The 16,958-nt window shown below is 37.7% G+C and overlaps 1 protein-coding gene across 1 annotated transcript in view; it reads right to left on the minus strand.

Moving 5' to 3' along the window:
- SYNJ2BP (synaptojanin 2 binding protein) overlaps nt 1–16,958 on the minus strand; it is a 51,324-nt gene that overhangs the window by 8,254 nt on the left and 26,112 nt on the right. Inside the window, exon 2 of the mRNA XM_023755892.1 lies at nt 7,067–7,203. Within this exon, the coding sequence (XP_023611660.1) occupies nt 7,067–7,203 (137 nt within the window). The remainder of the gene's footprint in view (nt 1–7,066; nt 7,204–16,958) is intronic.

The following is a 16,958-nucleotide window of genomic DNA, read 5'->3' on the forward strand; positions in this document are numbered from 1 at the left end:
ATTTTCCTCTAGGTCCTCCCCCGTACTACCCTATTCAAACACTATGTCCCCAGACCAATCTTTCTAAAGTATAATTCTGTTTATACTACTTCATGGCTCAAAAACAAAAACAGAAGTTGAAGCAGGGGAGGAAAGCGTGCACGCTTGATTTCTCATTCTGATATGCAAAGTCCTACCTTTGGAACCTACTTTCCCAATTTAATCTCGCATTACTCCCTATCACGTATCCTATGCTCTAGCTAAATCACATAACTCATTACTCTGAGACAAAAAAAAACACATATATTCTTACTTTCATACCTGTGCTTAAGCTATATCTACTATCTAAATACCCTTTCCTCTTAAAAAATTCTACTTATCTTCTAAGATTGATCTTAAATAGGATCAGTCCTGGTACCCATAGTGTAGAAATGAATACAAGGTTTTCTAATTGATGGACTTTGATTTCATGCTACTAAACCATATTCTGATCATATCTTTCTTTTACATATGCCACAGGGAAAAATTTCCAGATGTCTCAATGACTCAATTTTTTTTTTAGTTAATTCCTGGGGAAAGACTGTTGATTGTAGTGAGAATACTCACTTAACTAATTTAGCCTGTGATAACTGTATTTCTCATTTAAAGAAATAGGTATTTATTTCTGCTCAGAGACAAATAAGTTAATGATATAGTCATGTTAACAAATGCCAGATGTCATAGTTCAATATCAGAGCCAAATTTCATAGAAATATGACTGCAAATGAGAGAACTATATGACATTCAATGGCAAGAATACAGAGTTCATCCCTGGCTGGGTGGCTCAGTTGGTTGGAGCATTGCCTTAAACACCAAAAGGTTGCAGGTTCAATTCCTGGTCAGGGCACATACCTAGGTTGCGGATTCAATACCCAGTTGAGGCGCATATGGGAGGCAATCGATGGATGTTTCTCTCCAACATCGATGTTTCTCTCTCTCTCTAAAAAAAATCAATAAAAACATATCTTCAGATGAGGATAAAAAACAAACAAACAGTGAGTTCAAAATAATCTTTGCCATGCCAGTCAGTAATAATTGCCAGGACCCACTGCATATTTATCATCTCTGGAGCTGTCCAGTCATTTTACATGTACAAACTTACTCGGTTTCACAATAGTCCCGTAAGTTAGGAACCCCCATGTTATTGATAAAACTAGAGAGGCTATGCAGCTTGTGCATGGCATATATAATGGGAGCAGCAAAGCCAGGATTCAAACTCAAGCTGCCTGGCCCCAAAACCTTCACTTTAAAACACTATAGAAATTTACACTGTAAGCAAGAATTTTATTTCAGTAACAAATCACCATCCATCACATTAATGCTGTAAATTGAATTTTTTTGATTTTGCAGTTTCATTTGTATCTAATATAGGTTGTCCCCCAAAAATGTATGCACACACTTTGAATAATTATAAAGGCAGTGTTTATTAAAATACATTTCACTTTCAAAATTGAGCTATCAGCTGTTAAAGTGTATATACATTTTTGGGAAGAGACCCTGTATGTAACACACTAAAAAAAATTTAGAGTTGTATAAAAATATAAGGTGTTTATATATTGAAGTAGCGTTAAAATTTAAAAAGCAATTTAGTTAACTGCTACGTCACTGACAAGGCCTTTCTAGATGTGACTGATTTGCTACTTTGAATCTCCGTAATATGTAACCATCATAAAGTCAAACTAAATTCTGCCTTATATCATAATCCCTTTATGTACTACTGTAAACATCTTGGAGAGCCTGTATTGCAACTTATCATTCTTACCCCTATAATACCTAAATAGTGCGTTGAATAACACTTGAGTACAAGAAATGTCACATGATTTTCTGAGGGTTGGTTGCAGTGCACTCCCTGCAAACAGCCATAAATAACTACACGAAGTCTGACGGACATATTCTCAATATGACACAAAGCTGAAAAGCCTGTGCTCTATTAGCAGCTTTACCCACCGATGACTCAATGTGTATGTAATCTTGGTCCGCTGCTGAGCCTCCTTCTGCTAATAGGGAAGAAAGATATTGGTGACATCAGGCAAAAGAAGGTGCTATACAGGGTACAGGCACATTATGCTAATTATGCCTTTTGACCCTCCTATTTAAGCCTAACGGTATTCTAATATAAAAGGACTTTTACTCTATAACTGCTTAAAAAAATAAGCAAATGAAACTCCAAACAAGAGGCCTTTTAGAAATGCAAAGGGAATTTCTTTTTTAAAGAACCATTTTTCATCCTTTGCCCAAGGTAAACCAGCCCTATAAAACAAATTATGATTCTTTCTCTCTTGACAATGTCATCTCTACTCCAAAGACAAATTTGATTTCTAATATTTAGCTCCTCTAAGCGTTTTTACAGATTCCAGCTCATTATTGATTAACCACTGAGTTCTGTAAGCTTTATCCCTAAATATATGTGACATCCTTTTTTTAAAAAAATCATCATCTTTACTCATATAGACCAGAGGATCTCAATGTGGTCCCAGAATCAGCAGCATTAGCATTACTCTGGGAACTTGTTTAACGTGGAAATTATTAGGCCCTATCCTATATTCTATGCTTTAACCAAGCCCTCCAGTTGATCCTGAAGTTTACGTTAGCTCTAACCCAAACTGTCTGAAATTGTCTTCTAACTGGTTTCCATACCCCGTCTACTGACTCTAGATATGTATCTTAATATATACTCTATGCATCCACAGATTTCATCAGTGGTTTTCCATTTACTGGAGTAGTGATTTTTTTAAAAAAATATGGGTCTGTTGACCTATTACAGATGATAGTGAAGGCAATCCAGTAGGTCAAGACCAGTATTGAATTTTTTTAAAGTAAAATTAGAAGCAAACACAATATATCAGAAATCATCACATACAGGATTATTTTGTTAAACTTTCCTTCAACTGTGCATGTGTGTGTTTGTGCGCACATACACACGTATATCTCCTATTACAGTTGATAACTGAAAACGTTTGAAAGACATTTGCCTAGAGCAGTGCTTCTCCTACTTTATTCACTCTCACCCAGGGATCTCGTTATAATGCTGGTCAGGGAAGGTTCCGGAGACTCTGCATTTCTAACAGGTTTCCATGTGATGGCCAGACAGTCTTGGACCTCACTTCTAGTACCAAGAGCTATTCAAATGAGAAATCTTGGAATACTGCTAAACTTGCTACTTCAGCTTCCAGAATTCATGGCATAGTAGGTTTTATTGAACCTGAGATATGGCAGATTTATAATATGCTAGAACATTTTACTAAATGTTCAGAGAATTGGGATAGTGGTGTTCTAGGTGTTCTGATGGGAAAACATAAAAATTTTTGCTTTAACTATGGTTGTTAGCAGTCTTTAAAAATGAGTTTCCTATTTCCTGGAAACTTAGGAAATGAATAAAATGAGTTAAAATTAGTTTTCTTTGATGAGTAATAATTTTGAATTGCCTCAGGATAATCTAACATTATCTCAGGATGTTAGTTACAGGAACTCTATAGGATAATATAAATGTGTATGTAGAAGATATAGAAAAAAATGGGCTCAATTTAATAAGCACTGGCCTCAGATTACACTCTGGATATTTAAATGTTTAACCAAGATCCTGAAATGAACTGCAATTGGGGGGAGGGGATGTCTCTTTTTTTTAATCAAAGTTGAAGGGGGGGAAATTATCCAGTTCCAATTAGTCAGGACCAACCAAAAATGTCAATCATGCTAGAATTCATTCACAGAGCAACTAACTTACTAGATGCTTACTCTGTGCCAGCTACAGACCTACAAGCTGGGGACACAGAAACGGGAAGACAAAAGTACCTTCTGGAGAGGTGCTTTGTCTAAAGGATTCTGTATATTTCAATGTCTCTGCAGCTGATTGGATGAGGATTTCTGCTGGGTCTTTCCTATTGATTTCTAGATAAGGGCAGAAACAAGACTTTCATTTTTTCTTTTAATTTTCCATAGCACCTGGCACAGTGCTCTGCAGGCCAAGTACAATAGTTGATAAATGTTAATGACTACTCAACTCTTTCATTCACCAAATTAATAAGTGTACTTGAAGAGAATATGAAATGCAGCTGACTAATGGCCCAATCTGTGCCATTTTTGTTATCTAAGAGATTTGGTCAAAATGAAACATTCATCTGTGCATTATAATAGCCAGCTATATCACCCTGAGCTTTATAAAAATGCATAGTTCACTGAGGATTGACTATGCTTGACTACCCACCTCCCTTCATTTAGGCAGACACATGGGAGAAATGAGAAACCTAAACAGATTCCTTTCCCTCCCTCCCCCCACAAAAATAAAACTTCTCCAGATTCTCTGGTAACCTATACAGATATTAAACCATCTTTACCATCACACACAAAAAAAGTGAACTTTGGGTGATGAATCTCCAGTCCTCAGCTCAGCTTCAGGTCTGTTCTTCTATTGAAAATACCTGCTTTTGTTTCATGGGTATCGGATGTAACAGGGCCTTCAATCTAAAATATCATTTACATCCATTAAAGTTTTTCTTTCTTTTCAGTTTAAATCATCCACAGTGATCACACAAAAAAATAAATTTCACTTTTAATGAAAAAGGGAAACTGCAAAATGAATTATGCAGTTATTTAATTTAGGAACTTGAAAGTAAGATAAAACATGGGTATTTAGGGAGAAATGCAAAGATTAAATTAATAGTCAATAATACAAGAAATCTAGATCACTTAATGATACTGCTAGTAGTTATCTAAAATGGATATGTGCTCAGGAAAGGGCATATTCTTAGTTTTATTATCTGGCAAAAGTTACAAGAAAGAGTTGGGGTATATTTTACAACATGGACCCATGTGAGGAGAACAGAAAAGCCCATACAGAATAAACGGGAATATAGACTAATAAATAATTTAGCATCATTTTATGGAGACTCCAAAGCCAATAATAAATAAGTACTTAAGTACATCAAAGGGATAAAGTGAGCTAATGCACAGATGTAACTGTTTAAGGATTAATGGATAACTAGTTCACTTTAGGATATAGAGGGAACAGGATGGTGAGACAAGAAAGTCACTAATTCTTAAGGAATGGGATCTAGAGGAATTTGGGAGCAAACTCTGGGAAGGGAAACTGGTCAGTGAATATAAACCTAGACAGAATGGACAGGACAGCTGGCCTTTCCCACCTATACCGGCTCCACTGTTTCCTTTTTCTCTGTCTCCTGTATCTCTCTCCATCTCTGATTGCATATTCCTCTCCTTTCACATGTCTTTTCCTCAACTGGACAGAATATAAGCGTGAATCATTCTTTGTACTGTGTTTTATATATATTTGTAATATTTACTATCTTCTATAGATTTTTGTAATAGTTCTTGTATTTTGATAAAGTGAAATCCTCTTTGCTATAAACTTTAAAGTCGAACGAGCTAAGTTATTTAGACATCTACTTTTCTCATGACATTTATCTCCTACCCTTTTTAAAAACTTGAGTGGCCTTCCAATTTCTTTCTCTTTGAGGCAATGGCCCATATAAAAAGGGCTCATCGTCTCAGCTTATGTCTAACAAATTCTCTCACATTGAGGTTTATGTCGTCCCCCCCCCCCGCCTTATCCAATTTTATCCCTTTATAAAAAGACTAATTTCAGTTTCTATATAAAACCATACCTAAAATCTACTATTAATTCACCATGCAACTTTCTGTTTAGGATAACTAGTCCTAGCTCCTTGTTTACCTGTTAGGAGGCAGTATAGTATACTGGCTAAGAGTACAGGCTCCAAATTCACAGACCTAATTTTAGTCCTCTGCCACTTACTACTTGTGTGACCCTGGGCAAGCTGCTTGACCTTACCAAGCCTCAACTTTCTTAGCTGCAAAATAGGCACAATAATTGTACCCACCTCACAGGGTTACTACAATATTAAATAAGTTTAAAGTTCTCAGCATATTGCTTAGCATATAGTGCTCAAAAACTGCGGACCATTCTAATTTTTCAATAGGCCTTTAACCCAAGCTTTTCAAATAAGGCTTTCTTCTTAACCCCTATACTTTTCAAGTCCCTCTTATGTCAAAATATTGGACCGTATAGTTTCTAACTACATGCTATACCTTTTATTTTAACCCACTCTCAAGTTTTCCTTTATGTACCACTCAAGTTGATTTCCTATTTTCAGAATGTCTTTCTTCTTGGAGCAGTAGGATATAATCTGCTTCTTAACTTCTCAATATCCTTTGAGATAAAAGGTAGATTATCATTGTCTCTATCTCAACAGATTAATTAATAGGGTCTAGAAGCTTAATGGACTAAAAAGAGGCAAAATGGTCAGTGAGAAGGACTAAAATGGGAAATTACCATTCATGATACTTTATTACTATTCTGATCAGCTAACCTTGCTGGGTTTGCCTGAATTTACTAACTTGTTTTATTTGTTAGATACATATTTAACACTGTGCTAGAATGTAAAAGGTTAAAAAAAGATCGATCTGGTCCCTGACTTGAGGAACTTCTAGAAAACAATAAAATTAATGGTTACTATGCAGTAAGGGTCTTTACTACAGACATTAACAAAGTTGAAATGGGAGCAAGCACAGTGGACAGATATCCAAATCAGATAGCATCCCAATTCTTTATCATAATAATGGGTGAAAAGGAACTCTGAGTCTAAAAAGAACACTTAATTCCTACCTTCACTTTTTTGCCACTTGTGGTATAAAGGGAGACATATTAATTTTTTAATCTACAAGGAGGAAGAGGGAAAGTACAATGGAAGAACAACCAACATTGTGGATTTTAAGTATCTCCCTCTACCAACCAGTCCCTCAACTCTCCCTGTTTCATGTTTTTAAAACTTGGGTAAGTAACTTTACATTCTGGACTTACTTTTGCTTTGTCTATCAAGCAAGTTAATATACTCCATATTCTATGATAAGTCTGGAAAAGATGACTGATCAAGGTCCCTCGTATTGAACTCTACAAATTGGATATTTTCTGATCCAAAAAGGCAGGCAGGAATCTTCCCAAGGAAGGGGTTAGGAGTAGGAAGTAGGGTCTAGGGAACAAGGGACAGTGAAGGAGGCCGAAGCCAGTTCTCACCGAAAGGATCTTATCACCCTCCTGGAGCCGCCCATCCAGGGCCGCAGCCCCATTCTCTTTGATGCGGCTGACGTAGATGCCACTGTCGTTGGAGACATACTGCTGATCTGTCCCACCGACGATGTTGAAGCCCAGCCCTGAGAAAATCATGGAGGAGTTGTGAAGGAGATAGGGGTGAAGAAAAAGAAAGGGATTAGAGAAGAAGAAAGTAAAGAGAGGAAAGGCCTAGTAGAGAGGGGAGGCTGGTCAGTCAGACTGATGTAGCTGGTGAATATTCGGGGGCAAGGTCAGTGACTCTATCACCAAGAGTGCTCAAGCGTATCTAGAACTGCCCACTCAGATCAGGTAGAAATAAAAATACAAACATAGTGGTCAACATGGTTTGTTGAATATAAAAAGAAAGACCTATGTTAACTCAGTGAAAGAATAATGGTGATTCTGATAAGATGTGCTTCTGTTCACATTTGATTCTGATTCTGTTGATGGCACTCAGTGGACCCAATTCTTGACTTTCCTTTTATTAATGTAACAGGGTTAGCTGTGTCCAAGAGAAGAAGCTATGCATTTAAATAATTAGCAAATAAACCGTTCTTAATTTAGTAGAAGAGAGATTACTAACCAAACTTTACTTTCCATACTTCTCCCAACCTTTGGGAGAATTTGTGTATGGTGGTATTTTGGAAGAAATGGTCTTGGTAGTCTTATTTATTTTTTCTATTTTGAGTTGAGGGGGCAGTAGTGTAAGTGTTGGAAGGAAACCTGGGAAATAGAAAGGTAACTGATGCTTCATGATAAAACTAAATTGCCAAATTCACTCTTCTTTCCTTTTCTACCTCAAGTGCAAACAACCATGTTCTTGGGTACAGTGATTGCTAAGTTTTATTTGCAGTAGAAAACTGACTGAATGATTAGCAATTCCCCATTTCTGCTTCTCCCCCGCCCCAGGTAACCATCATTCTTTCTATTCTTTGCTTCTAGGAGTGACTATTTTAAATGGACGTAAAATTTCAGTTACACAAGATTAAGTTCTAGAAATCTGATGTAAAACACTGTACAGATAACAATAGTGTATTGTACACTTAGAAATCTGTTAAGAGCCCTAGCCAGTTTGGCTCAGTGGATAAAGTGTTGGCCTGAAGACCAAAGGGTTCCAGGTTCGATTCCAGTCAAGGGTACATACCTCAGTTGCAGACTTCTCCCTGGCCTGGGCCCTGGTCAGGGCGCGTGCAGGAAGCAACCAATCTATGTGTTTCTCTCACATCGATATTTCTCTCTGTCTTTCCCTCTCTCTTCCACTTTCTCTAAAAAAAATCAATGGAAAAATATCCTTGGGTGAGGATAAATAAATAAATAAAAACTGTAGTGTTGATTACATAACTCAATCATAATTTTTTAAAAATATATTTTTATTGATTTCAGAGAGGCAGGGAGAGGGAGAGATAGAAACATCAATGATGAGAGGGACTCATCGATTGGCTGCCTCCTGCATGCCCCTACTTGGAAAGAGCCTGCAACCTGGGCATGCGCCCTTGACTGGAATTGAACCCGAGACCCTTCAGTTCGCAGGCTGACGCTCTATCCACAGAGCCAACCCGGCCAGGGCTCGTAATTTATTTTTAAAAAATCTGTTAAGAGAGTAGATATCATTTAAATGTTTTTAACACAAATAAAACAAAATAAACCTGACTACCAAAGTACTATTTCCATGTACCAACCATTAAATTGTGGGAAGAATTTCAGTTTATTAAAACCATTGTTATAAAGGGATTTTATCTATGCAATAAGAAGAAAAGGAACTTCTCTAGGATTTTCTTTATGTCAAGTACTGTAGAAGTGAAAACACAGTGCAAAGAGAAAGGAGATAGTTTAGAAACAATTAAAAAATCAAAAATCTGGTAGTACAATTGGCAGGAATAGCCATAATTACTAGCCTACTTACTGGTTTCAATAGAAAGCAGATACTTAAAGAGGCATATGTGGGCTTTCTGAAAGTTCTCCTCACTGGCGGGATGAGAACTTACATGTAAAGCTCATAATATTAATATAAGCACTAGAAAATTAATCTGTGATTTAAGAAAATGCATGGCTGAAGAGAGAAGCAGCAGGAAATATTTCACTTAAATCGCATAAGTTGTGCACAGAATATCTGCAGCTAGAGAATGAAAAGAAGGATTTAAGATACATGACAGGAGAACTTCTGGAAAATGACTATTTCAACTTCCTTGAAGGGTAGGGTATAAAAAATTTAAATTTACTAAGTGATTTCTCTTAGAACACTCTTAATTTGTGTTATCGTGGGTGGCAGGTATTGGAAAGGGGCTGGTGGAGTTCTTTGAGATAAGATGGAAAGGTAGGTGGAGCCTACTTTATGGAAGGCTTTGAAATGACTTCAAAACTGTGACAGGTTTACCCTAGATGGCTCAGTGGATAGAGCCTCGGCCTGCAGACTGTCAGGTTAGATTCTGGTGAAGGGCACATGCCCAGATTGCGGTCTCAATCCCCAGTAAGGGGGCGTGCAGGAAGCAGCCAATCAATGATTCTCATCATTGATGTTTCTATTTCTCTCCCTCTCCCTTCCTCTCTGAAATTAATATAAATATTTTTTAAAAAAACAACTGTGAGCCGAAACCGGTTTGGCTCAGTGGATAGAGCGTCGGCCTGCAGACTGAAGGATCCCGGGTTCGATTCCGGTCAAGGGCATGTACCTGGGTTGCGGGCACATCCCCAGTTGGAGGTGTGCAGGAGGCGGCTGATCGATGTTTCTCTCTCATCGATGTTTCTAACTCTCTATCTCTCTCCCTTCCTCTCTGTAAAAAAATCAATAAAATATATTTAAAAAACAAAAACAAAAAAAACCCAACTGTGACAGGTTTGAGCAAGGTGGCTCAGGGCAATTAGCCTCTCTCAATACTGGAACAAACTATTTGGAGAAAATCTTTCAATGAAATCCAACATCCTAATCAAACACTACTACAGCTGCCACTAGAAATCTTGGGTAGAAAGCAGGTTTTAAGCAGATGAATGCAATATAGTAGTAAGAAAGAGGAGGGGCCCTGGCTGGTTTTCTCACTGGTTAGAGCAGGGGTCCTCAAACTACGGCCAGCGGGCCACATGCAAATACAAATATTGTATTTGTTCCCGTTTTGTTTTTTTACTTCAAAATAAGATATGTGCAGTGTGCATAGGAATTTGTTCATAGTTTTTTTTTTTTAACTATAGTCCAGCCCTCCAACGGTCTGAGGGACAGTGAACTGGCCCCCTGTTTAAAAAGTTTGAGGACCCCTGGGTTAGAGTGTTAGCCCGCACACTAAAGGGTTGAGGGTTCAATTCCCAGTCAAGGGCACGTAGCTTGGAGCAGGCTCAATCCCTGGCTGGGAAAGGGTACATGTGGGAGGCAACCAATCAATGTGTCTCTCTCACATTGATGTTTCTCTCTCTCCGCCCCATCTCCTTTCCAGTCCATCTAAAAGCAATGGAAAAATATCCTCAGATGAGAATTAAAAACAAGGGAAGAAAGAGGAGGAACTTTGCTACTGGTTATTCAAACCTACAGAACAGTGTCTAAAAAAGAATGGAAGAAATCTTACTGAAATTTCCTAAAAATAAACCAGTGCAATCTATTCCCTCCAGAAATCCCATCATACAGGCATGTTGATAACCTATTGCTGCTTCAGTTGTAAATGAACCACACCACTTAATATGAAAACTCCTGGACTGATGATAGGAAATCCCTTTCTTCAGCCAGAACATTTACAGAACTGAACTTGTGACCGGGTCAGAAGACCAGGATCACAAGTTATAATTCAAAGCACTACTGTAATAAACAGAAGTCACCAAAGTACTGAGTAGCAGCAACATTACCAATTCAAACCTGGTCCATTAAAAATCTACATAATCCCCAGTTCACGTGTCCATTAAAAATTACTGGTGATTGGCCCTGGCTGGGTAGCTCAATTGGTTAGAGCATCATCCCAATATGCCAAGGTTGTGGGTTCGATCTCCAGTCAAGGCGAGCACATACAAGAATCAACCAATGAATGCATAAGTGGAACAACAAATCACTGTTTTTTTTTCTCTCCCTCTAAGAAATACATAATAATAAATCAATAAGTAAATAAAAAATTACTGATTGACCATGTGTCAGGCACTGTGTTATGTTCTGAGAAAGACATAAAGCTAAACTAGACAGTTCCTGCTTTAACCATAAACAGAAATTTACTCCTTTTCCTATCCCTTTTAGATTTTGCAAAAGCGAATTAAAATCTGACCGGGTCACAAATTAACCCCATAACTTAACAGATATGTGGACTAAAAAAAGTCACTGCACCTCTGATCCACAGCTTTCTTTTCTGTAACATAAGGATTATAATTGTTACCCTCTCTAACTCAAAAGGTAGTTGTTAGGATCCAATTATCTTAACAAATCTGAAAAAAAAAAAAAAGCCTTATAAACTAGAATTGCACTAAGAGTAGTTGTTAATGAACTAGTAGTACCTGCTTACAGCCCCAAACCAGACAGTTTGATGGAGAAAGAATGAATAACTATACAGTACAAATGTGAATAAACCTGAAATATAGAAAAACAGAGAGATTAAAAAGTCCATCCAGCCTGCTGGTGTGGCTTGGTGGTTGAGTGTCGACCTATGAACCAGGAGGTCACTGGTTCAATTCCTAGTTAGGGTACATGCCCAGGTTACGGGTCCAATCTTCAGTAGGAGACATGCAGGAGGCAGCCGATCAACGCTTCTCTCTCATCATTGATGTTTCCATTTCTCCTGCTCCCTTCCTCTCTGAAATCAATAAAAAGTGTATTTTTTAACAGTCCATCCATCCATTAATAGGACAAGACTGGACAAACTCAAACTTTAAGTATGTCTATAACCTGTAACCCAGACATTTCTCCTCATGAGTAGTATCTACAAAGAGTGGTATTTAAAATAAGCAATAATCAGTCCAGCACATGCACCAACCAACTGCAAGAGATGTCAGCTGGAAACAAAAAGGGAAAGACCATCCCAGTACATATCTGTTGATTATCAGCTGTGTTTTAGAACAATCTGCCATAAACAGGGTGGACCACATTTCCTGTTGGTTTAGGAGTCTTAATATACTCCTGTAATCAAAATATTCCCCTTCAATTTCAAAAGCATCTCAGTTTGGACCAATGTGATCATCCTATCTATAGGCTGATGTAAGAAAATGTTAATTGCAGCATGTTTTGTGATAGTGTGGACTGATAGTAATTTAGGTGTCTATCCTTTGGGGAATCAGTAACTAAAATATAGTTAAAAGTTAGAAGCACTAAATAATCCTATATAATAAAAGGGTATTATGCAAATTGACCGAATGGCGGAACGACCAGTCGCTATGACATGCACTGACCACCAAGGGGCAGATGCTCAATACAGGAACTGTCCCCTGGTGGTCAGTACACTCCCACAGGGAGTAGCAGTAGCTCAGCCACAAGCAGGGCTGATAGCTGGCCTGGCGAGCGCAGAGGCTGTGGTGGGAGTCTCTCCTGTCTCCGCCTCTGCAGCAGTCTAAGGCCCGTCAGTCAGACATTCCTCGAGGGCTCCCGGACTGCTAAAGGGCACAGGCTGGGCTGAGGGACCCCTCCCCTCAAGTGCAGGAATGTCATGCACCGGGCCTCTAGTCATATATAAAGTAATGGAAGTTTAAATTTTAATGTTGATATTAATAGCACAATATCTTCTTATAAATTAAAAACCCATTCGCACAAAACAATATTATTTATTTTAAAAAATGCAGGCATATTTAAGGACATGTGGAGACACATCAGAGTAGGTAACTATTAGGGAAAGATACAGGATGAGGTTAGAAATGAAGGGTAAAAATAAAACGGAAAAAAAAGGATCTTGCATGTACTGATGATGACAATGTGTTATGGAGCTAAAGGATATAATTAATTCAGTTCTCAGCATCTACAATCCAAAAGGGGTTAAGGGAAGTGAGCAAAGAAAACGACTACTAGTAGATTCACTAGAGATAAAAAAAAATAAATTTTAAAATGTGATGTGAACCAAAATATCTCAACTGTAGTCACTAATATGGGGGAGGAGGGTTAAAATGGAGTCAGGAGGCTATTAAGAAAGTGGGGCCTAACAGCCTATGCATATTTGAGCCTCAATTCTCAGAGCTGCTATTAAGTTGTTAAATCTGTTGCTAAAACACAGCTCAAGGCTGAGTCATCAATATCCTGGAACAACTGCGACATGGACACACATGGAGTTTACCACCCTCTTGTAGTTTTTGCCTCCCTTGTTTGCTTTGCCTATTGGAACTAAACAAACCTTATTAACCTGGCCAGTAATTCTTCATTTGCATGAAAGAATTACATTCTGTGATTTCTGCCTTTAAGAACCCTTTCTTTGTTCTTCCCGGGACACAATTTATTTAGGTTGCTACCTGAATCTATGTATCCTGGGCTGCAGCTTCTTCTGCTCATATAAATGCTGTTTACTCTTTACTACGGTCTAAAATTAATTCTGGTTTGCAGTGGCAAGATTAAAATGGGTGGCTTAGTCTCAACTTTAGAAGAGAAGTCTTGCCGAAACCGGTTTGGCTCAGTGGATAGAGCGTCGGCCTACGGACTGAAAGGTCCCAGGTTCGATTCCGGTCAAGGGCATGTACCTGGGTTGTGGGCACATCCCCAGTGGGAGATGTGCAGGAGGCAGCTGATCGATGTTTCTCTCTCGTCGATGTTTCTAACTCTCTATCTCTCTCTCTCTCCCTTCCTCTCTGTAAAAAATCAATAAAATATATTTTAAAAAAAATAGAAGAGAAGTCTTCAACACAACAAAAGTAAGTATGGTATAAGAATGATACCTCCTCCATAGGACTGAGAGAGAGTGTGCCTAGTTTAAGAGCCTTGGAAATTTAAACAAGAAATGTCTTCTTGTGGACTGCTCCTATTCCCAGGTCTGGACCGTGAGCTTGTTTCTGAATAAGAACAGTAATAGCAGCAGCAACCCCTAATATTTTTGAGCATTAAGTATGTACCAGGTATTCACTATGTACTGCACATATATTATCTCATTTAATCTTCTCAACAAAATTTTACAGGTGAATTTAAAAGGTGAGACATAAAGACATTAGGAAACTTTATAAAAGGTCAGTTAGCTCTTCGCAAAGCCAAGACACTAAGCTCGGATGTTTAATTCCAAAGTCTGAGTTATAAACCATTTTATAATACTGTATCTTCGCAGAAAATATAAAAAATGGCTTTAGAAAAAAGTCTTTGGGCTGGCTCTGAATAACAAGTGTTGGGATGATTGTTGTAGAACAGTCCCCAAGGGTGATATATTCCAGAGAAAGAATTGGTCATTCTGGAGTTTTGTCACCTTAGTTAGGGCCCCTATTGCCAAACTTTCAGGCCAAAAAAGGAAAAACCTTTCATTTCACTCAGATTCCTGTCTATTAAATCTAAAAGTTATAAAATAAAAGACCAGTGTTTAACAATCTGTTATTCTAGAAATAATAAGTCTGAGCATAATTAAAATGAAACAAAACAGTCCACTAACACCAATGATAAATGCTGCTTGCTGAGTTATGAACACCAGACTGACATACACCTTATTTTCTCCCTATTTACCTACCGGCTTTTTCTATACAAGATAACTTTATAATTTCCCTTAGACATCAATCCAACTCTACTAAATACACAACCCACTGCTTATTTATTTTGTGATAAGATAAACATAAAATAAAACTGTGTGCGACATACAACTCACTGTTTGTTTAGTAGTAAAATATATGTAACATTTTAACCATTTTTAAATGTGTGACATTAATTCAATGGCATTAAGTGCATGCATAATGTTGTTGTGCAGCCATCACTATACATATCCAGAACTTTTTTATCATGCCAAACAAAAATTCTGTACCCATTAAAGAATAACTCCTCACTCCTTCTTCCTCCAACCCCTGAGAACCTCTATTATACTTTCTGTTTCTATGAGTTTGCCTATTCTACATGCCTCAGATAAGTGGAATAATTCAATATTTGTTCTTTTGTCTTGCTTACTTCCCTTTGTACAATGTCTTCCAGGTTCATCTTTGTTGTAACATGAATCAGAATTATTTCATTCCTTTTAAAGACTGGGTAATAATCCACTGTACGTACATACCACATTTTGTTTATCTAGTCATCTGTCAATGTACACTTGATTGTCTCCATACTTCGGCTGGTGTGAATAATGCTGCTGTAACACTGGTGTACACAAATCTGCTCCAGTCCAGGAAGCTGTGAGTCCTCAAACTTTCTTCTATTCTCTAGCTATTAGGAGGTGAATGGGTTTTCTATTTCTGAAAAAAGGCTGATGAAGTTTTGATGGCGATTACATTGAGTCTGCAGATTGCATTGGATAGTATTACTTCCTTGACATAAATCTTCCAATCCATGAATGTGGGATATATTTCTACTTATTTTTGTCTTTAATTTCTTTCAGCCAAATTATATAGTTTTCAAAGTATAAGTTACTGCCTCCTTGGTTGAATTTACTGACAGTATAAGTATTTTATTCTTTTTGATGCTATTGTTAATGGAATTTCTTGCTTAATTTCCTTTTTCATATTATTCATTGTTAAATGTATAGAAACTTAGCTAATTTTTGTTTTGTAGCCTGCAACTTTGCAGAATTTGTTATTAATTCTAATAGATTTTTTTGGTGTAGAATCTTTAGAATTTTGTACATATAAGAAGATTGTGTTGCCGAAACCAGTTTGGCTCAGTGGATAGAGCGTCGGCCTGCAGACTGAAGGGTCCCGGGTTCGATTCCGGTCAAGGGCATGTACCTGGGTTGCGGGCACATCCCCAGTGGGAGATGTGCAGGAGGCGGCTGATCGATGTTTCTCTCTCATCGATGTTTCTAACTCTCTATCTCTCTCCCTTCCTCTCTGTAAAAAAATCAATAAAATATATTTTTTTAAAAAGAGAAGATTGTGTCTTCTGTAGATGCCTTTTATTTCTTTTTCTTCCCTAACTGTTCTGACTAGAATTTCCAATACCATGTTAAATGGAAATGGTGAAAGCAGGCATTCCAGTTTGTTCCTGATCTTAAGAGGAAAAAACTTTTATTCCTACATCATTGAGTATGTTAGCTGTGGATTCTTCATATATGACCTTTGTCATGTTGAGGAAGTTTCCTTCTATTCATAATTTGTTGATTGTTTTTAACATGGAAAGGCGTTGAATTTCCTCAAATACTTTTTCTGTTGAGATAATCATGAGGGGGTTTCCTTCATTCTATTAACATTATGTATTACATTGAATGCTTTTCTTAAATTTCTTTGCATTCTTGGAATAAATCCCACTTTGTCATGGTATGTAATCCTCTTAATATGCTGCTGAATTAAAACAATGTAGCTCTATGATCAGCCTAATTTACTGTATAGCAGCAATTTCTGGATCATGACCACAGGAAGAAGGGCCCAAGTACAATCTAGCAGCTTCACTGAGTTGATGAGATGGGGAATCAAAGTTTGTGGAAGATGAGGTTGCTAGAAATTATAGGGTAAAATTCTGAAAAGGAGGTAGTCAGACAGAAAAAAAAAGGAGTTTTAGGTACCTGCATGTGTCTTTTTACCAAGTACTAGGTCATGCATATGCAGAGTGAAACTCCACAAGGTTGGACACACAAAAACTAGGGAGTTGTATGCTGAATAATTCTCATAGCTCACATAAGTCAGGGAGATCTTCAAGTCCAGAGGTTAAATTACTAGGCATTTTTTGGCCCAAAATTTTATCTCTTCAAGGTCTTACCCCAGAAGAAACTGTGAACTTCATCTTGTCTGCCTAGAGGATGAGAAGATCCAGAGCCAGGAAGGGAAGCCCGTCACTCAAGCCCGCTATGAAGCAGCCTGCAACAGTCTG

Source organism: Myotis lucifugus, unplaced genomic scaffold (assembly GCF_000147115.1).
Source record: "Myotis lucifugus unplaced genomic scaffold, Myoluc2.0 scaffold_85, whole genome shotgun sequence".
In the NCBI taxonomy this organism is placed as follows: Eukaryota; Metazoa; Chordata; class Mammalia; order Chiroptera; family Vespertilionidae; genus Myotis; species Myotis lucifugus.